At 46.3% G+C, this 22,936-nt stretch overlaps 1 protein-coding gene across 5 annotated transcripts in view; it reads left to right on the plus strand.

Annotated features, from left to right (window-relative positions):
• LOC139240929 (integrin alpha-7-like) overlaps positions 1-12,957 on the plus strand; it is a 264,675-nt gene extending 251,718 nt beyond the window's left edge. For 4 of the 5 annotated variants that reach the window (XM_070869466.1, XM_070869470.1, XM_070869468.1 and 1 more), the window contains one exon: positions 1,967-12,957. In XM_070869466.1, the coding sequence (XP_070725567.1) occupies positions 1,967-2,125 (159 nt within the window). In that variant the 3' untranslated portion in view covers positions 2,126-12,957. The remainder of the gene's footprint in view (positions 1-1,966) is intronic. The other variant, XM_070869467.1, reaches the window with a different exon arrangement.
• Positions 12,958-22,936: the final 9,979 nt, after the last annotated feature.

A 22,936-nucleotide genomic window follows, 5' to 3' on the forward strand; every position in this document is an offset into this window, starting at 1 on the left:
CCATGGGATCTTGGACGTTGCCTATGGAATTGCACCCGAGAAAGGGCTGTTTAATGTTTTATCTGAAAGACAACACCTCCGACAGTGCAGCACTCCCTCAGTACTTCACGATTATGGGCTCAAGTCCCTGGAGTGGGACTTGAACCCATAACCATCTGACTCAGAGGCGAGCGGCTACCCACTGAGCCACAGCTGACACATAACTGTCCTCCTAGTTGATGAAGTTGAGCAGCCATACAGAGGAGGGGAACAGTGGAGGTGAAAGATGTATTTTTTATTGGTGTCTATAATGGAACCAACTTTTAGGCAGTAAGTTTTAGCTCCCCATTGACCTTGTAGCTAAAAGCAATGCCTGGTGTAATAGCAAGCTAATAGACCAGTAGTTCTCAAGTTTGATCCCTAGTCTGAGCTGAGTTAGGGCAGAAATTGTGGGAGGTACAGAAGGCTGGTGGTGGGTGGGTGTGAAATAATCACATTCTTGATCACTAGCCAGTGACACCTGTTAGCAAATGTGGGCCTGGAGATCGGGTGCAGACAGGACTGGGCTTGACTAATGGCCCCCATGGTGGACAAGACTGCGGACACTTGGGAGGCAATTGTAGCTTCACCCGTCGATCGGGTAACTATCGGGACCGGGTGCAACACTCGTTTTACACCCCGCCCCGATTGTACTCACCAATGGAGTTACCTGAGGGACGGTGCGAGCGTCGCAGTGGCCCATCATCAATTATGCATCGCCGGCACCTCACCGCAGTTCGCCGACTTCCTGGTATTGAGGCCCGAGGCCGAATATCGGGGACACCTCAGGCCTTACCATTTGGGCTGCAGTGATCATACCCTGCGTCCCCCACCCCAAAAATGGGCACGGTCGAATTTCTAAGCCGAGCACGAGATGCAATCATCGTCCTGACAGTCTCTCTGATTCTGTCTGTTTCTGAGTATCCATTAGGCCTTGCTATGCTGAGGATTCATTCCCAGCCATTGCTCTGAACCGTAGACACTGGGGTTCTATTCAAGGTCTCTTGGGAAGAATGAGAATTTGTGACTGGTGTCAGCTTAGGCCGCTGAGGGATAATGCAAGCTCAGTGCCAAGTGGGGCTTTGCCCTTTAGACGACCTGATTGGTCCCAGTGTCAGCGCCAGTTCCTATTTGTCATGCATTCTGATTGTGGCAGTAACTGGTGTAGAATGGACAATGCGCTCAGTCCCTAGGCAATGGTCTCCTGTGCCTCAATCGATACCCATACCATATTTTCCAGCAAGGATGCTGCTCACAAGAAGAACTGCCGGGCCTGATTTGTAGCCTGATGTGATCGGCGTGTCCGTTTGTGATTTATCTGGGATGTTGCGTGTCGCAAAGCCACAAAAAACAAAGAGGCACCTTGGCCTATTTTCAAAAGCCCAGAAAATGGAGTGGGCCAGAAGTCAGCGAATGCCCCCCCCCCCATTATGTGGTCACGGAACGGTTGGGGCAAGGTGAACCCCAGTTTCAGCCACCTGCCCCCTCCCGCTGATCCGTGCTGACATCGTTGATCTCCGTGGAGATCAATGATAGAGCACTACAACTGTCCCTGAGACAGGGAGGAGGGAGAGGGGCCAAAAGAAATCAGCTGGAAATTGTCCAGGTGAGGACAGGATTAGGTTCTGCTGTGACGCTGCTTGTAGTCGAATAGCAGACTGGCACCCCATATTTGGGCTCGCACATGGAGAATGGCCTTTTTGGTGCAGTCTTGGACGCTGCCTGTGGAATTGCACCCGAGAAAGAGGCAGCACTTTACGGCAATTAAGGGAGGAAATGGGTAAGGGGGCGGTGGGGGAGGGGAGAGCCACAGCTCTGAAGCCACCGATGTCACGCACTGCTTGAGAAAAACGAAGGATGCCCTTGGCCTGGTGCCACGGCTGTGATTTGTTTCGCATCACATTTTCGAAAGCAAAAATAAATGGCCTTTTCTTTCTCTCCTTTGCAGTGTGGATTCTTTAAGCGTTCCCGTTACAATGACACCATCCCACAATACCACGCCGTGCGGATAGGAAAAGAGGAGCGACAGCTACACATGGATGAAAAAAAGACACAATATCAGAAGGAATGGATGACCCGCTGGATTGACAGTGACGGCTACTCATGAACCTTATTTATTTTTATATACTTTAATAATGCGGCCTAAAAATCCAACCCGAACCCACCCCCAAAAGATTCCACGTATGTTTCTGATTACAGCAACGACCATCGGCACTGAAAATGAACTTTGAGACAGTGAGAGCCTCCAAATTTAAATCTGAACCCAAAACTGACGCTTTGTGTTGCAATGTTTCCGAGATCTCATGATCATGCATCATGAACGTGCTTGCTATTGAATGGTTGGCAGACTTGGTGTCATTTGTACTCGTTGCTTATGTAAGTAATAAGCCACACCGCCTCCCCCCCTCCCACACTCCTCCTTCTAATGCTTCTAATACTTTGCCGTGGTGATGCCTTGGCTCAGAAGCCTGATGAAGTAATCTTTTGCAATTTGGGTTCCAGGTCCAATGTGACTTTTGTGAAGGGTCATTTTCCACCTGATTCAGCTCAGTTACGACTGCCGATCGTAACCTATAGAACAGCATGTCCTAACTGCTCACTTAGCGCTCAGTCAGAGGGTATTTGAATGAAAGCGGGTTGGCTGAAAGATGTTCTGAGTTGATGGATCCACTGTTGATTAGTCCGCGGTCTGGTTATTCTGAGGAGCGGCGAGAGATTGTGGCGGAGGTGCGGCGAATGTTTGTGGCGGAGGAGCGGCGAGAGTTCGTGGCGGAGGTGCGGCAAATGAGGGTACGGGGCCCATAAGAGCCGAGGGCCCAGGGGCAGCACGGGCCCAGCCCACACTGCGATATGTGTGCGCACTAGGTCCGTGCAGCAGAGCTGGTCTCCAGTCGTCCTGGTTAACCCTTGCCACTGGACCAAGACCTCGCTCTGTCAAGCGAGGTGTGGTGGCCTTGCATTGATATGGTGCTGTTCACATCCCCAGGACTTTCCCAAACAATTTGCAGCCAAATGAATTACTTTTTGAAGTGTAGTTGCTATTGTAATGCAGATATAATGCGCCAGCCAATTTGAGCACAGCAAGCTTCCACAAACAGCAATGAGGTGACTGACATCGAATTTTACAGCGCGGAAACAGGCCATTTGGCCCAACAGGTCCCTGCCGGTGTTTATAGAAACATAGAAATTTACAGCGCAGAAGGAGGCCATTTTGGCCCATCGTGTCCGCGTCGGCGGACAAAGAGTCGCACGGCCCTCGGTCAGCAGCCCTGAAGGTTACATATAAACCTATGAACAATGGCGGAAAGGCAAAGAGCACCCGGCCCAACCAGTCCGCCTCACACAACTGTGACACCCCTTGCACCGAAACATTCTACACTCCACCCCAACCGGAGCCATGCGATCTTTATGCTCTGCACGAGCCTCCTCCCTCTCCTCTTCATCTCCACCGAGCACCATAACCTTCTAATCCAGTTATATCAAAGGATAAATTAATCTATCCGGCTCCCCGAGCAGGGAAGTTTGCTTGAAGGGAGTGCGGGTGAGTGATAGGACAACAACAGTGAGCTCCAACCCGTGCTGCCTTTGGGCACAGCTATCTGCTAGGACAGTGAGATCAGTGAACCTACCCCGTAAACAATGTTCCCTCTAAGCTGAGCGGCCGTAATGGGAAAGATCCCATGCCGGCTGCTCACGGGCTTTTACAGTGTAAATACCGCACTTGCGCTGAGATTTAAAGGGACTGCGCATTGAAAGAAACAGGCCACACAGGACAAAGCGCAGCTTACAGGAAACATTGCATGTAAACTGCTCTAAGATTTGAATGAGTAGCCACAACTGAATGTTTGTACACTGACTTCCTGAACATGGGATAGGCCAACGGATGGATGGGCTATCATTTTGGCAGCCAATACATCCTCATCCCATCATAACTCAAGTAATCACAGACCATGGAGTCATTTTGTGAGGAGAGGTTCCAGTGTGAAGCTTCACTCAGTGGAGCAGAGGTCACAGATAGTGCTTTAACACTAAAGGGAGGCTTCACACTGGAGTAGGGGCTTGCAAAATGATCCCTTATAAATTAAAACAAAGTGATGGTGAACTTCTTTTAAGACCCATACTTGATATCCTTGTCGTCATTTGTTTGAGTCCGACATTTCTGTCATTTGAATCTGCCCGCCATAAGTATAATCACCTGGGCTACCTTGTGGAACACCTACAGAAGAACATAAGAAATATGAGCAGGAGTAAGCCATACATACGGCCCCTCGAGCCTGCTCCGACATTTAATACGATCATGACTGATCCGATCATGGACTCAGGTCCACTTCCCCGCCCGCTCCCCATAACCCCTTATTCCCTTATCGGTTAAGAAACTGTCGATCTCTGTCTTAAATTTATTCAATGTCCCAGCTTCCACAGCTCTCTGATGCAGCGAATTCCACAGATTTACAACCCTCTGAGAAAAGAAATTCCTCCTCATCTCAGTTTTAAATGGGCGGCCCCTTATTCTAAGATCATGCCCCATAGTTCTAGTCTCCCCCATCAGTGGAAACATCCTCTCTGCATCCACCTTGTCAAGCCCCCTCATAATCTTATATGTTTCGATAAGATCACCTCTCATTCTTCTGAATTCCAATGAGTAGAGGCCCAACCTACTCAACCTTTCCTCAATGATTCTCTCTCTCTCATCCTTTCCTCTCCCTATCTCTATTTCTATTTTCCCTTTCTCTCTCTCTCTCACGCTTCCCACCTCTATTTAGGACCTACTCCGATCAGGAATGCATCCGGTGAGGAGTCGTGGGCAGGAAACCACAGCCAACTACTGCATGCAGGCTACGCCTCAAAGATTATAACCAGACAATGCAACAATAATAGAGCAACAGACCACATTTATTAATTGTCTGCTATTGTGGCGCCTGAACCCTCTGTTAGTACTGTGAAGTACTTACTTATGCTTTGCAATTGAGCTAACTGAAATAATGGAATCCATTATTAGAGTTAGTAGCTGCACTTCACCAAAGAAAAACAAAGGGATTTACTGAGCATGTCATCAGATTTAAATAACTGAGCTGAGTTGTCAAGCAAAGAATTGCTCTTAAAGGACCATTTAAATCATTAGAATTGGTAGATACACCTAAATGTTAGGAAAGGTGATTGATATTAATCTTTGTTCAAGTCTTTTTGGGCTTAATGCTGTAAAACTGCTGCCACCAACTCATTCCAGGTCCTGATCTAGATTTCTGAATTCAGATGCCTGTTCACTGTATCACTGCTGGAGAATATTTGGCATAAATTTTGCATTTTATAGAATCATAGAGTCGTAATTTACAGCACGGAAGGAGGCCCTGTTGGCCCATCGTGTCCGTGCCGGCCGACAAAGAGCTATCCAGCCGAATCCCACTTTCCAGCTCGAGGCACTTCAGGTGCACATCCAAGTACTTTTTAAATGTGGTGAGGGTTTCTGCCTCTACCAGCCTTTCAGACAGTGAGTTCCAGAGTCCCTCCACCCTCTGGGTGAAAAAAACGTTCCCCTCAACTCCCCCTAATCCTTATATTACAGCTTTGCCACTGGAGCCGACTCCAGCCCTGTTGGCAGCCCTGTAATATAAACACGATGGCACAATCGATGCCAAACCGAAATGGCTGCTGATGCCGGGTGCAGTGGGCCACCAAATGATTCTAGCTTTGGGCCTATTGGCACAGAACACGTTCTCGGCCTGCCCACACTGGCCAGCAATGTGCAGTCTCTCCCGCGCGCAGTCCTTTCAGTGTTTGCACCCACTCCCGCCCCACAGTGTAATCGGGTGAATCGCACGCACCAGCACCCTGAACGGTTTGTGTCGAAGCCCTTCGGGACAATATAAACACAAAATGGCCACTCACAGAGGCCCGGCTGACAGCCCTCACCGCATAAAACACGGCAGCAAGCAAACTGGCAACTCTCAGTACTTCATCAGTGACGTTGGCATCTCCTAGGTGACAGTACCAGGCCCGTTGTGCAGCCAGATCACAGGAAGTCGCAAGCACCTACAGACAGGAAGCTATGGGACCAACCCAGGTGTTGGGCAGAGCACTGACAGACACTCGTGTGCCGAGATCTGTAACATTTCAAATGAATCCTGATCCGTTAACCTCTTTTTAAGAGGAAAGTCATTTTTATCAGAAATTAAAACTGAAAAGTAATGGCCACTCCACAGAAGAGATTGCTTTAATCGAGGTCCGCGTTCCGGGACAATGAATGTTTTCCGCGAAGTGATGTGTGTTTTGGGATGCACTGTGGGTCTCAATTGAGACAAATGCTGTCTCAAGCGTGATTAAAAACAGAAAATGCTGGAAATACACAGCGGGTAAAAGGAAAGGCACATGTTAAGGTTTCAGGTGAGACCCTGGATCAGCATTCTCCCCCAAATCCCCTCATTCTCCGTTAAGACCCGTTGCAATGTCCAGCATTTTCTCTTTCTGTTTCATGGTTGCGGCATTGGTCGTGTCGCTTTTCATTTGATACTTTTTCTTCAGTGCAATGAAGGGATTAATAACCATGCAGAAAATGGGCAAATGACACCAAGCTTCCATCCATCCAGCCTTAGTTCCTAGTCCCTAGTACATCACAAAGCGAACCAGGAACTGTGGGCAGTGACTTCAAGTCAAGAACGTGTCAACAAATTGCATTGACCCCAAACCTCCATCCATGCTCTCAAATTCCTTTGAATGGGCTGTATTTGAAACCCGCTTCTTGCCAGGTAAACTGTAAGGTGGATAGCCCTTTCCTCCCACTGACTGTGCCTTGGTGGAGTACAAATGCAGCCTGAAAACATTTATTTGGGGCTCCTTTAAACAGAATCAATCCAGTCTGAACTGGGCATCAAACTCAAAGAGGCTCCACTGTGGTAATCAGAAACATACAAATACGGCTCCTGTTAGGGAGACACAGCGTTTTGTTTGATTTTTCTGAATTAATCTGTGCACTTGAATGCCTTGGCACATTGAAGATGTTTTGGAGACTTATTCATGAAACAGACCAACGAACAGGACCAGACTTTTCGCTTTTAATTAGTCAGTTTTTCTGCAAAGCAATTGTTATGCTTCAGAATTCAATTTGGGTGCTCTTCCCCCCCCTCCCCCCTCCCTCCCTACTCCTCCTTATGCTGAGAATGTCATGTCCGTGGAAATGCAATCGTTTTTTAATACCCTGATTTCCCCACTTCAAACTCTCCACTGGCCAAAAAATGTCCTGGCCGATTATTTCGGGGAACAAGCGTTAAAGGGGAATCGTCGCCATTTCAGGATGTTTTTGGGCGGTCCACCTTCTAGCTTCGAAAGGCTCTGCTTCACAGCCACACGGTTGCCGGTTGGGAGGCCCAGGCTGCGGGAGATGCTGTGTCCCCCGCAGCACAAACTGTTCCGCAGCTGCTCAAAGAGTTTTAAAGGGTGCCCCAGTGGGCCCAGATGTGGAGACCTTAGGGGTAGAAATTCGGCGTGGGTGGCGCGAAACGGGCAGCATCAGACCGGCCGGCACGGACACGATGGACCAAATGGTCTCCTGTGCTGTAAATTTCAATGATTCTATGTATCAAATTGGTCTCCCCTTGTACTCCCCGTCTGATAATCAGTTCCGTCGCCTTCAAGAGAATTGACTATCAAACGGAGCGTATAACAGGTGTCCCGTATGACACGCCCGATTAACGCTTCCGCCCAAGTCGAATTTCACCCCTTTAATCTCATAAAGACCCAGACGATCCCAGGTTGAATCCCGGCCTGTACTGAGATAGCTCATCTCAGTTTGAAGGGCAGTCGAATTGCTAGAATTGGCCGCACTGCATCAGCATTGGTTGGGGGCTGGGGGAGGGGCTTCCTGCTCCTGGACACTGTATGGGAGCCAGCTGTACAGAGGTACCACAGTTGGCACCTCTGAGCTCAGAGAGCCCCCTCGCATCATTTTAACCAGTTGACCTTGCTGGTCCTGTCGAGATGGGTCTGTATCGTGAGTAGAGACACTGAATTACTGTCTACTGAATTTTTAAGGAAAGTCTGTCTTGTGCAGCAACAATTACTGTAAGTAACCTGAAGTGACTTCATTACAGTTTAGTGTATGGTACTGTACAGTGTTAAATTATGCCTGTGCATCAGTTGCAAGGTGTGCATTATCAGAGAGACTGAAGTCGTCCTTGTTTCTGATTGGTGCGCAGTGTTTCTCAATTTGCGAATGCGGACCAATCAGCGTGACCATACCAAACTGGACAGTAGAAACACTCCTTTTCACTTGCCCGTTAATCTGCGTCTCAAAGTTACCACCCTTTTGTACAGTACTGTAGAAGTAAACCATGTTCTTTTGTCTTGCCTTTAGCTCTACCCACACCATGCATCGTTCCCTGGCAAAGACGGGTGGTTGGGCCCTCAGGCTTGTGCCAACCTGAGGTTGCCACCTGTCTCGTTTTGGACTGGGCAGTCCAGGTTTTGAATGGGACATTTCTAAAAAAGAAAACGGATGCCAAAGATCTATGTTTATACCAACAGCCGTTTTTGTTTCATTGACATCTGCGACTCATGATGTGCAGGCATTTATTATTAAAAGTTTTCAATCAACAGCGCTCATGCCATGATATCCCCATCCCTCGACACCCACTTTCCCTGTCCTGGCCCTGGTCTGGTTTTAGATACAAGGGAAAATTGAATCTTTGGACTGACTTCCGGGGCTGCAGATTCTGAAGACAGAGGTCTATCTCTAGAATAGAGGTGCAGGGAGGCGGATTTCTGGGTGCTGTAACTAGTTCAAGGTCCTCCGAGTCCTGCTTCGATGTTCAGACAGTTATAGTCATTTAGCAGAGGAAGTGCACCGCTGTTTAGTGTTACAGGTGTTGCTCCACAGGGACATGGCTGAATGAATACTTCTGACTCGACTCAAGGGCTCTCGCTAACGTTTTGTGAAGGGCCACAGTTCTGGGCAGTGATTCGGCCCCCAATTCCAAACCCACCATAAAGACTGGATCTGCTTTTGCAAAAAATAATAAAAGCAGAAAACGCTGGAAACACACAGCAGGTCCAGCAGCACCTGAGTTAACCTTTATGGGCTGTGACCTTTCATCAGAACCTTTCTTCGGGTTCTGAGCTAGTGTAATGGAAAAACGGGTGACTCATTACCTGATCAATCCGCTCCTCCCCACCCCCTACTTGCACAGGCAATGCACACTGTGGAGATGATTGATATTTTGCAATGCCTTAAATCTAAATCAAAGAACACCCCCACCCTCACCACCTTTTTGTCATTTTTATGAATGGCTTGTCTGTCAAAGAATGACCTGTTGGGAGAAAGAACAAAGCATCTGAACATGAAATCAACATCAATGTCTGCTGGTCAGGGTGGGGAGGGGGGCGTCTTATCTGCGCACAGCAAGCTCCCACAAACAACAAACTGTTTTTCTTATGTTGATTGAGGGATAAATATTGGCCCAGGACACCGGGTAGATCTCTCCTGTTCTTCTTCAAAATAGTGCCGTGGGATCTTTTACGTCTACCTGAGGGAGCAGACGGGGCCTCGGTTTAACGTCTCATCCGAAAGACAGCACCTCCAACAGTGCAGCACTACCCTCAGCACTGCACTGGAGATCCTGGGGTGGGACTGTGAATCCACAACCGTGTGACTCAGAGGCAAGGATGCTACCCACTGAGCCACAGCTGAGCACATGCTGAACGGCCAGCCGTTTTTTAAAAACTGATTGCAGGAGTAACATTTTTTTCTTTTTGTTGCATTATCAGAGTCGGAGCACGTCATATTTCAAATCATTTGACACGGTTTCATGCTGTCCAACCGAGTGACGGTTCTGCCTCCAAATTCTGGTGGGTACCTAGAAAAATGTGGTTACTAGTATCACCACGCTCAAATACCCTGCTCCAGTTTCTCACCACCCTCTATCCTCACCTCATGGGACATTTGTCAATCAATCATTAAAAGACATTTGTAGAATTCATCAGCAAAATTGTTTTAATCGGAAGCAATTTTTGCACCTGGATACTGGTTAGTTATCAGAATACAGGAAGCTGCTTCATTTTTTAGTGTCTGCTTGCTGTTCCTGTTGGGGAACAGTGTAAAACATTGGAAGGATTCACAGTCTGCCTGGCCACATTGATGTTCCTTCCATAACCGTAACCATCTCTATAGCTGCTGATAGGGTCTGTCCTAAATGGTGGGGGTGTTTTATGGGCTGCCACAAGCGATATAATGGGGGGCGGGCACGACCACCCACACCTAACAAACGCGAGTATCCCACTGGATGTCAACCCAGAATTCCGAGCCAGCGCTCCAACTCCACTCGCTGGGACAGTCTGGAGTGGGGTTTGAACCCTACACTTTCTGGCCCAGCAGCAGGAGCACGACCACTGCACCAAAGGCTCACTTCTTGAATAGCTGCTCATGACGGCCTTTGCTACACTTGTTACTGCCTTGGCGCTGACAGTTACAGATCCTAACCGATTAATTGTGACTGATTAGCTGGTGAGCTTTCCTTATCTTATGCGTGCCTATTAATTATGAAAGGTGTAGTGCCTTTTATCATTTTTCGCATTTAAGGTCAAATTTGCGAATCCCGCACTGCCAGGTGGGAGTGCGGTCAGAGAATCGGGGCTATGTTTTTAGCCCTATCTCCAGTCCACGCTCCCTTTGAGTACAGCTCCCTGCCAGTATATAATCAGTGACTGTACCCTTTAATGCTTCCCTGATTCTTCAAATAATTTGAAAACTGTCTAAAAGAGCAGGTGGATCCTCTTAGATTAAGTACTCTGAGAGGGAAGTACCTCAGATTGTGACCTAGGTGATGTGGGTGGGTCTTTTTGTATCAAGAGTTCATTTTGAAGACTTTTCTATTTAGACGGTTCATCCACGGAGCTATGTACTCATCCATTACATGGGAGAAAGCACACCGTGTAGCAGCTACTTAGTCCACTCCTGGAAAATGGATGAATACAGGAGCCCAGGGAGAAGGCCTATGCCAGACCTGCTTGTGGGAATTGTGAGGGCCCAGGGAGTTGCAGCTGCCCTCTGACCTTCGACCCCCCCCCCAGCTCTGTTGAAGTGTAATTATAGATTCATTGCTGCACCTGTCCCTTTGAGTCAGGGTGATTACAGTAGCCAATGGGAATAGATGTTCCAAGAGTGCCAATTTAGACAAAACAACTGGAGAAGCACCGGCGAAGGGTCACCCCCTCATTGTGCAGGCCAGCAGCACGGCCGAACGGAGTTGGGGAGAAGCTGAGGTGAATCGGGAAGTAGTGGTTAATTGAGGCCAATCTTGGATTTTTAAAGCCTGTAGATTGTAAGAGGAAGGGAAGATTGAGAGAGGTAAGGTGTTGAGGTAAGCGTTGAGGTCCTGGGTAAAAGTGAGTTGGAGTTGGAGATAGCACGATGAATCTTGACCTCCACAGAGTGAGACGAAAGAAAGGTGCTTAAATTAGAAGCCAACCCTCAGAACGGTATCAAAGCATGTAACTCATGGTTACAAGCCAAAAGGAGGAGATAAGAGTTTTGTGCTCCTGATGTCACAAACTCGTTTACATTGACAGTAAATCACTGGCCATAAATTATTCCCCTCATGCCTCATCTAAAGGAATAATCCTCCCCCGCCTTAACAAAACCCCCCACCCCCAAGTATAAATTGCGCTACACTTTATAAACCACCAGAAACGCCTAGGAATAACTTTGCATGTAATGGGTTTGATGCTAAACTCAATAGGACAGTAGTTTCTCCTCTGATTATGTATTGCATCTGTCAATATAGAAAAACATTTGTCCTGCAGGTCACATTGGTGATGTAAAGTGTAAAAAAAAATTACCTTACATAAAAATAGAATTTCCATACTGGGTCTCCGTTATTGCATACCCTTGACAAAATATGTCACAATTGGTTAACAGCAAATGTCTGTAACTGTTCCGCCCTATATTTTTGTGCCTTACTTCACCTGCTTCCAATACTCCTTTTACTTTTTTTGTACACTTTGCATCTAATGTGTTTAAATACAGCTATTCTTTCCCTAATTGTTGGTGTTCATTACACCTTATTGTGTCTCGTGACGACCAGTTTCTAGTTTTGACCTGATTTCTTCATTAGACCCTTGCACTCTGTATCCATGGTAACTTGAGTTCGGTGAAGTGGTCGGTTCTATGGGCATCTCCGTACACACGCCCATCCACCGTCACTGCTCCTTGGTCATCTGTCCTGGAGACTTGCCAAGTGTGCCAAATCCGAGACTTAAATACCACCAGAACACCCCTCCCATCCCTCCTCCTCCCACTCCCCAGATTCTCTCACTTTTTCAATGGCCTGGTCTTTTAAAAATGGCCGCCAGCGTATTATGGTGCTGTGTCTCCTGAATCCTAGTTCTGGTGTGCTTCGGATTGGTGATCACTCTATGAGGAACTAACTTCTAGCACGCTTGATAACCAATTCACAAGACAATATTGGTGAGAGGCGAGGGAGGGGCTAAAGAAATCTCAGCACATTTCATCAAAGTACCCATGTACCTCCAAACATATATGATCATTGATTGGCCCATTGACTGGATTGCCTTTTCCAATCTCACCTCACCTCCCACAGTGAGGGGCCTGAACTAAATTCACTGGCTTACAAAACCAAGGCAGCAGAGGGATAGATAATGACGCACATACTGATTGTGTGTTTGCACTGGTCGATCACTAGTCATGACCTTTCACCTGAACGTTTTGACATCTAGTGATGATGCACCCAGATCCAAATACAGCTATCAAATAATAATATAGCTCAGATAATCAAAGTGCTCCTTGTTAAATAAAAAAAAATGATGTGGTTGTATATAAATCTATATTTGAGTGTGGTTGCTTTGTACGTTTTGTTAAGAAGTCTCATTTCTTTCTTGAATGTTTGTCAAACCGTTTACTTATTTAATGTACAATTCTCGGAAATAATAAAAAAAAATTGGAAATGTTCAGTATCTCGTAATATTTATTGTGCCATTCAGTGTATTTTGTTTTTTAGTTTCTCTGGTTTTCACCCCTCCTCTCCTGAAGAGGCTGATTCTTGCTGGGTGTGCTGTTTTTTTGAAATTCATACATGTGGGCATTGTCGGCAAGGCTGGCATTTATTGGCCATCCCTAATTTCCCTCAAGAAGGTGGTGGTGAGCCGCCTTCTTGAATAGTGGCATTTCAGAGTCAACCACATTGCTGTGTGGTCTGCTGTCACATTTAGGCCAGACCGGGTAAGGACGACAAATTTTCTTCCATAAAGGATATTCGTGAACCAGATGGGTTTTTATGAAAATCCGGTTGTGTTCATGGTCACCATTACCGCGACTAGCTTTTTATGCCAGAATATTTTATTGAATTTAAATTCCCCAACTGCCGTGGTGGGATTTAAATTCATGTCTCCAAATCATTAGTCGGATTACTAGTCCAGTAACATAACCACTATGCTACTGTACCCCGAGGTTTGAGTGCGAGCTCCCCTTGGTTACATCACCAACATCTCGAGATCCTTTCTGTATGACAGACAGTCAATAATAAACCCAATTGGGAATTCCGGAGAAACTTCTTTATCCAAAGAATGGTTAGAATGTGGAACTCGCTGCCACAGGGAGTAATTGAGGCGACTAGCATCGATGCATTTACATAAGAACATAAGAACATAAGAAATAGGAACAGGAGTAGGCCATTTGGGCCCCCGAGCCTACTCTGCCATTTAATACGATCATGGCTGATCTGATCTTGGCCTCAACTCCACTTCTCTGTCCGCTCCCCTTTACCATGGACTCCCTTTAAGGGGAAGCTGGAAGCTGGATAAAGACATGAGGGGGAAAGGAATAGAAGTATATGTTGATTGGGTGAGATGAAGAGGGGGTGGGAGGAGGCTCGTGTGGAGCATAAACACCGGCACGGACCTGTTGGGCTGAATGGCCTGTTTCTGTGCTGAACATTCTATATAATTCTATGTAATGGGACTATTTGATTTGGGGCGGGAGGGGGGAGGCACAGTGGGGTGCAGAGCCTGATCCTGTCCTATCATCTACACCTATACTTTCTAGCAGCATCGCTGGGTAGCAATCAGAAGTGGGAGCCTTGGCTATTTGTACCCGAGCCCAGTGGCACTGCGACTAATTACAACTCCACGACCACTACCCTGGCTGAGAGTACTCTGCTTAGCACAGGCCCCGGCTGTGTGTTTGCTTTAAGCAATACTGGCAGCTCCCTCTTCGCGCTGCTCACACAAGCCCAATGATTTGTTGTTTTGTGATAGGAGCCTTACTATATAATGCTCAGTGTAGTACACTACTGCCACGGCGGAGCTCTGTTATGCAGGCGTGTTCCTTTAAAGCTACATTGCCTAATTCCTATAAATCAACACAGCCTGAGGTCAATCAGAATCTACTTGCTCATTTTCAGCTCCAGGTAAAAACAACTGACTTTCTTCCTCTGAGGTGTGATATCTGAAGTCCGATAAGTTCTCAAAACTTTTTCCAGATAAATGGAGAGATGTGTTTGAGGTTTGATATAACCAAATGCAACCTACTGATTCCAGCTATTAATGTACAAATATTAGAAAAGAGAGGCAGCAATTGCATTGAAACTGCGTTCTCTTCAGTGTAAATTTGTTCTTGCTATGCTGTTCATACTATACCCTCAACTATGTGGGACATTGGATGGATCAGTGCCGGACTTGAGGCCAAAACTTCTTGGGTTCAAATTTGAGCAGGATTCACTCAGTCAAACGTCCTTCAAACTTGGATATGTCTTGGGGTGTGGGGTAGAAAACAGGAGACTGCAAAGACTGTGTGTCCCCCACTGTCACAGTATTTGTCTTTGGACATACCTGGGTGTTTTGCCAAAGACCTGTTGCGCTGCTAATCGGGCAGCTAGAGGTTGCTAGAGGTTGCCAGAGGTTCTACTGAATGTCACATCCATCCGATGTGTAGACCTTTGCTACAGCTTATCCCTAATGATCTTGGAAGTTCTTGACGCCAATGAATAACAGTCCCTGGGTAATCAGTCTGCTATTCAAATGTATCGTAGAACTTAACAACGAACAAAGACCACTGCAGGAGATAGAAACATAGAAAATAGGTGCAGAAGTAGGCCATTCGGCCCTTCGAGCCTGCACCACCATTCAATATGATCATGGCTGATCATTCACCTCAGTACCCCTTTCCTGTTTTCTCTCCATATCCCTCGATCCCTTTAGCCGTAAGGGCCATATCTAACTCCCTCTTGAATATATCCAATGAACTGGCATCAATAACTCTCTGCGGTAGAGAATTCCACAGGTTAACAACTCTCTGAGTGAAGAAGTTTCTCCTCATCTCGGTCCTAAATGGCTCACCCCTTATCCTTAGACTGTGACCCCTGGTTCTGGACTTCCCCAACATCAGGAACATTCTTCCTGCATCTAACCTGTCCAGTCCCTTCTGAATGTTATATGTTTCTATGAGATCCCCTCTCATTCTTCTAAACTCCAGTGAATACAGGCCCAGTTGATCCAGTCTCTCCTCATATGTCAGTCCTGCCATCCCGGGAATCAGTCTGGTGAACCTTTGCTGCACTCCCTCAATAACAAGAACGTTCTTCCTCAGATTAAGAGACCAAAATGGACCCCATATTCCAGGTGAGGCCTCACCAAGGCCCTGTACAGCTGCAGCAAGACCTCTCTGCTGCTATACTCAAATCCCCTAGCTACAAAGGCCAACATGCCATTTGCCTTCTTCACTGCCTGCTGCAGCTACATGCCAACCTTCAATGACTGATGTACCATGACACCCAGGTCTCGTTGCACCTCCCCTTTTCCTCATCTTCCGCCATTCAGATAATATTCTGCCTTCATGTTTTTGCCACCAAAGTGGATAACCTCACATTTATCCACATTATACTGCATCTGCCATGCATTTGCCCACTCACCTAACCTGTCCAAGTCACCCTGCAGCCTCTTAGCATCCTCCTCACAGCTCACACTGCCACCCAGCTTAATGTCATCTGCAAACTTGGACATATTACTCTCAATTCCTTTATCTAAATCATTGATGTATATTGTAAATAGCTGGGGTCCCAGCACTGAACCCTGCGGCACCCCACTAGTCACTGCCTGCCATTCTGAAAAGGACCCGTTTATCCTGACTCTCTGCTTCCTGTCTGCCAACCAGTTCTCTATCCACGTCAATGCATTATCCCCAATACCATGTGCTTTAATTTTGCACATCAATCTCTTGTGCGGGACCTTGTCAAAAGCCTTTTGAAAGTCCAAATACACCACTGGTTCTCTCTTGTCCACTCTACTAGTTACATCCTCAAAAAATTCTAGAAGATTTGTCAAGCATGATTTCCCTTTCATAAATCCATGCTGACTTGGACCGATCCTGTCACTGCTTTCCAAATGCACTGCTATTTCATCTTTAATAATTGATTCCAACATTTTCCCCACTACTGATGTCAGGCTAACCGGTCTATAATTCCCTGTTTTCTCTCTCCCTCCTTTTTTAAAAAGTGGTGTTACATTAGCTACGCTCCAGTCCATAGGAACTGATCCAGAGTTGATAGACTGTTGGAAAATGATCATCACTATTTCTAGGGCCACTTCCTTAAGTACTCTGGGATGCAGACTATCAGGCCCTGGGGATTTATTGGCCTTCAATCCCATCAATTTTCCTAACACAATTTCCTGACTAATAAGGATTTCCTTCAGTTCCTCCTTCTCGCTAGACTCTCGGTCCCCTAGTATTTCCAGAACGTTATTTGTGTCTTCCTTCGTGAAGACAGAACCAAAGTATTTGTTCAATTGGTCTGCCATTTCTTTGTTCCCCATTATAAATTCACCTGATTCTGACTGCAAGGGACCTACGTTTGTCTTCACTAATCTTTTTCTCTTCACATATCTATAGAAGCTTTTGCAGTCAGTTTTTATGTTCCCAGGAAGCTTCCTCTCATACTCTTTTTTCTCCCTCCTAATTAAACCCTTTGTCCTCCTCTGCTGAATTCTAAATTTCTCCCAGTCCTCAGGTTTGCTGCTTTTTCTGGCCAATTTATATGCCCCTTCCTTGGATTTAACACTATCCCTAATTTCCCTTGTAAGCCACGGTTGAGCCACCTTCCCCGTTTTATTTTTACTCCAGACAGGGATGTACAATTTTTGAAGTTCAACACTACACCGTATATGTAGATTAAAGCCGTCCATGATAATTGCTGTACCTTTATTGCACGCATCCCTAATTTCTTGTTTGATGCTGTCCCCAACCTCACTACTACTGTTTGGTGGTCTGTACACAACTCCCACTAGCGTTTTCTGCCCTTTGGTATTCCGCAGCTCTACCCATACAGATTCCACATCATCCAAGCTAATGTCCTTCCTTACTATTGCGTTAATTTCTTCTCTAACCAGCAACGCTACCCCACCTCCTTTTCCTTTCTGTCAATCCTTCCTGAATGTTGAATACCTCTGGATGTTGAATTCCCAGCCTTGATCACCCTGGAGCCATGTCTCCGTAATCCCAATTATAGCATATTGGTAAAGTGTGTGCGTGCGTGCGATTGATTGAGTTTTGGCCTTGGGGCTGAATGTACAATTGTTGTCTGGTCTGGGCATAAATTAGGCACTGGGATCTTCATGTACACGCTGGATCAGGGGCGGATTAACCATGGGGCGGATGGGCCTGCAGCCCCAGGCCCAGCAAAGAACATAGGCCCACCAAATAAATGTAAGGAAGAAAAAATATAAGGCCTCCCAAATAGGCTGAATAGAATAGACAATAAGAGAGGAAAAATGAGAAAAATAGATTCACTTGTTTATAGCTATATACAGAAGTACCTGTATACACTGATGCACCTATATACAGAAGTACCTATATACACTAATGCACCTAAATACAGAACAGAATATGTACTTGCCTGTTTTATTTCATATGTTATTGAGAGAAATTTGCATATGTATAGAAATCTAGTATTGCAATGTTACCAGAACCAGAATATATACCTACTTGATACAGAATATATGCTTTCATTTTGTTGAATATACTGGGCTATGTTTTCATACTCAGAATCATATACATAATGTAATGAACATGAACAAAATAACTATCGGCCCTTAGTCCGGCCCTGCACTGGATGGTGTGTAATTTCAAAATTGGGTGATTCTGAGATTATATCATATTTTGCAACTGATATGACTGCTAAAACAAGATAGGTCAGTGAATAATTTGCATTGGTTGCCAATGTAAGTGACAGTGGTGCTTTAGTCTGCACGATGATAAATGACACACTTGCTTTCTTGCCCACTGAAGTCAGTGACAAACTGGCAAAGTAAAGAGAGTAGTGGGATCGCTGAGAAGGTAATGGGCACCGCAGAAGGAAACAACAAAGAATCTACCATATAAAAAGAAACACCATTTATTGAAGTCAAATATATTGTTGCCCAGCATAGGAGATTAGTTAAATTACATTATCATCATCATCACAGCCAGTCCCTCGAAACGAGGATGACTTGCTTCCACGCCAAAAAAGGATGAGTTCACCGGTGTTGCAATGAAGGACCAAAAATTCCAGATCCCGAACTACATCCTGAAGGGTGGAAGATGCCTGTGCATGGCTTTTTTTAACGTGGGGTGACCGTTGCACACCAGCCACCACACGGGCTTGACAGAGCTAGGTCTTGGTCCAGTGGCAAGGATTACCCAGGACAACTGGAGACCTGCTCTGCTGCACGGACCTAGTGCGCACACACATATCGCAGTGTGGGCTGGCCCCGTGCTGCCCCTGGGCCTGTGGCAATGTAATGCTCTATGTATACAGTACCACCTCTGCAGGAGGGAGGGAAGGTTTAGTTTGGTGTCTGCTTTCACAATGCTTCACTCTGTTTTTGACACGATCATCTGTTTAAAAGATCAACTCCACTGTACTATCCCCTTGTAAAGACTCACGATTTAAGTACCACTTAAGGAAAATTAGACAACAACTGGAATGCTGGTGGATTCTTCACTCACTGGCTTCTTCACTCACTGGTTTCTTTCATGTAAACCCCACCACTGTGGCAAAACTTGCTTGTCCCCTTTAGCTGATGTGGTGTTCACTGCTCCATGGACTAGCATATCCTCTAGAGGGCGAAGTTCTTTAGTCACCAGTATTGAAGTGCCCGAATACAGTAGACCACAAGGGAGTTGGAATGTTTTCACTAGATTACTAAGAGATCATCTGTGTTAGAAAGTGTCTTTCTGTTGGGTCTGGTCATGGTTGACAACATCCAGAAAATGTCAAAAAGTGAAACCTGTACAATATTCCTCTCGACAAGGCCAGTGTTATGAAGATCATGCGTACTGTTAAGTTTTACGATGAATATACCACTCGGGCTCAGCATCATCGACGACTCCCATAAGTGGACCTCGTATCCACTATGAACTGCAGTGTGTCTTCACCTGCCCAATATTTAGAGAAGATATAACAAGACTCCCAATAATTGACCAGAGAGCTCTTGCCACTGCACACCAGCTTCCTTCCACCTCCTGTCCTTGTTGGCTGTCTGAATGAAACAGATCTCTGCCTTGCATCTACCATGGGGTTCACAGTTCGGAATTTGCAGCATTAGATTCAAAGGTACAGTGTGCCATTGCATGATTTGGTGCAGGTGCAGAAGGAAATATACAAGAAGAAATAAGCAATTTGGTCCAATCTTCACATCCTTCCAACAGGCTGTGAAGATTTTGGTTATACTGTCATGGAATTTCCCTAATTTATTTCATCCCATGCAGGAGTTAAATAAACACAGTTGAAGCATCCACAAATTTCTCTTCCCTGCCCTCCCCATCCCATCCTACCAAAGATAAACTGCAGGATATTCATCGAACATTACAATCTACCCTCACTAGTTACATTCCACAGATCACGCTTCCATGTTTCTTAACAGGACAGGAATCAGTGTTGTACAGAGTATTCAATGGCAGCATGTGTTACGTATGTGACCGTGAAGGTTCTATTTCTGCCTTCATTGATAAGACTTTGTGGGCCCTGTTACGTCAATTTTGACTTTCAGAGAAACTGTGTATCTAAATGATCCTCACATGAAAGCTTTCAAGTGATTCCTACGCTTGCAAACAGCCTTCATGATCACAAGCCTGCCTTGTCATATCTGTCCCACAGCAAGTCTGAGACTTGGCACATTCATACAGGCCTCATTATTGGCTGACACAGGACCAGGTTACTTGCACACAGCATGAATAATTGACTACACACATGGTGGGTGAGATGTGAGATAGTATTAGATCCAGAGTGATCGTGACTTCAGCTGATTCAGATTTGTGCAGAGTTTTATTGGTCGCGACTGATCACACCATGTTCCTCCATTTTGGTATGATTGCCAATAGAAAGAGGACTCGGTCAGTCTGCGGAGTAACAACAAATCATTGCTTGAAACTGGATTCAACAGTGAAAAAATATTAATTTATAGTTGATTTTGTGCTGCTTTCCATCTGCTCTAATCTTGGTGATCTGTGGTTTCTAACTCACGGGCCCTGGCAGTCTGGAGTAGCCACATGTCTGAGTTCCTGGGCAACTGAGGAAGCCTCTCTGTCACTGAAGGAGAAACTACTGTGTGCACATTGCTCATCTCTTGGGCTTCTTCGAAAAACAGGTATTCAGCTCGTCAATCCAACCTTTTGACCCAACCCTCCCAATCCACTCATTGTCGAAAGGATAGTTCGAAGGCCAACACTTGCATTTATGTCTCTGTCAGGATTCTCTCATGCAGAATTCCCATTGCAGTATGACCAGTTCGGTGCAGTATACAGGATCGCCAATGGTGGGGTGTGACAGGAGTTAACCTTCGACAAGTGCCAAGCAACCCATAATTTGCAAGTACTAAAGAACTAAGTTGCATCACACAAAAACTAGCCTGATATTTCATTTAATGGTGGCATCTCTGCATCTTTAAGTAACAATCATCTTTCAGCCTTCATTAATTTTCTCGAAGACTTTCCACTGAATAGCATCAGGAACCCTGGCTGCTGTTGCCCACTAACACTATTGTAGCATCAGCACAGACTAGGGAATGGAAAGTAAATGCATTTGTATAGCACCTTTCACAACCTCAGGACATCCCAAAGCACATTACAGCCAATGAAGTACTTTTTTTGAAGTGTAGTCACTGTTGTAATGTAGGAAACACGGCAGCCAATTTGCATACAGCAAGCTCCCACAAACAGCAATGCAATAATGACCAGATCATCTGTTTTTAGTGATGTTTGCTTGTACTTAAATCGCTGGAGAAATACCACCAACGATGTCGCCGCAAGATCCTGCAAATCCCCTGGGAGGACAGACGCACCAACATTAGTGTCCTCGATCAGGCCAAAATTGTTGTGTATGGCGAAAGAGTCAGACTGAACACTGTGAGCTCCAAGTAAAGTGTGACCTTAGTCTTTTATTGCAGGTCTCCAGAGTGCCTCTCCAACCTGTGAAGCCTCCTTAAATACCAGTGCTCCCAAGGGATTATGGGATCCTTTGGGACTCCAGGGGATGAGCCCTCTGGTGGCTGTACAGAGTAAATACAAGTCCACATATATAACAATGCTCCATCCCCCCCCTCCGCCCCCCCAAAGTCAATAGTGCAACTATTTACAATGTGAGTCGATCTGGGGCCCCTCTTGCCCTGGTTGATCGTCTCGATGTGAAAGCTGGTGTTGTTGAATCATTTGTTGGGCCCTCGCTGGGCTGCTGTGCAGCTGGCCTTGCTGGGCTGCCTGGTGTGTTGGGCCCTGCTGGGCTGCTGTGGATGATGGCTTCTGCCTTGTGGTCAACCGTGGTGCCAGTTGCCACTGGTGTGTATGTTGGGGGATCAAAAAAGGTAGGGTCCAAGGTGGGTTGCTCAGGATAGTCCGTGAATCTGAGTTTGATTTGGTCCAAGTGTTTCCGGTGAATGAGTCCATTTGAAAGTTTGACCCGAAACACCCTACTCCCCTCTTTAGCTACGACAGTGCCGGGAAGCCACTTGGGACCTTGTCCATAATTCAATACAAATACAGGATCATTGATTTCAATCTCACGTGACACATTTGCACTATCATGGTATGCACTTTGTTGAAGCCGCCTGCTCTCTACCTGTTCATGCAGATCAGGGTGAACTAACGAGAGCCTTGTCTTAAGTGCTCTTTTCATAAGCAGTTCAGCAGGTGGGATCCCAGTGAGTGAGTGGGGTCTCGTGCGATAGCTAAGCAGGACTCGAGATAGACGAGTCTGCAGTGAGCCTTCAGTTACCCTCTTCAAGCCTTGCTTGATGGTTTGCACTGCTCTCTCTGCCTGACCATTGGACGCTGGTTTAAACGGGGCAGATGTGACATATTTGATCCCGTTACAGGTCATGAATTCTTTGAACTCAGCACTGGTAAAACATGGCCCATTGTCGCTCACCAGGACATCGGGTAAGCCGTGAGTGGCAAACGTGGCCCGCAGGCTTTCAGTAGTGGCAGCAGACGTGCTAGCCAACATTATCTCACATTCAATCCACTTGGAGTACATCTCTACAACCACAAGGAACATTTTACCCAAGAACAGGCCTGCATAGTCGAGGTGTACCCTAGACCACGGTTTGGAGAGCCAAGACCATAAACTTAGCGGCGCTTCCCTGGGTACATTGCTTAACTGTGAGCATGTATTACATCTGTGATCACAGGACTCTAAGTCCGCATCGATACCGGGCCACCACACGTGGGATCTGGCTATCGCTTTCATCATTACGATGCCTGGATGGGTACTGTAGAGGTCATTGATGAAGGTGTCTCTGCCCTTCTTGGGGTCCACTACTCGATTGCCCCACAGAAGGCAGTCTGCCTGTATAGACATTTCATCTTTGCGCCGTTGGAACGGGTTTATCTCTTCCTGCATTTCCACTGGGACACTGGACCAGCTCCCGTGAAGCACACAGCTTTTGA

The sequence above is a fragment of the Pristiophorus japonicus genome, chromosome X, assembly GCF_044704955.1.
Source record: "Pristiophorus japonicus isolate sPriJap1 chromosome X, sPriJap1.hap1, whole genome shotgun sequence".
In the NCBI taxonomy this organism is placed as follows: domain Eukaryota; kingdom Metazoa; phylum Chordata; class Chondrichthyes; family Pristiophoridae; genus Pristiophorus; species Pristiophorus japonicus.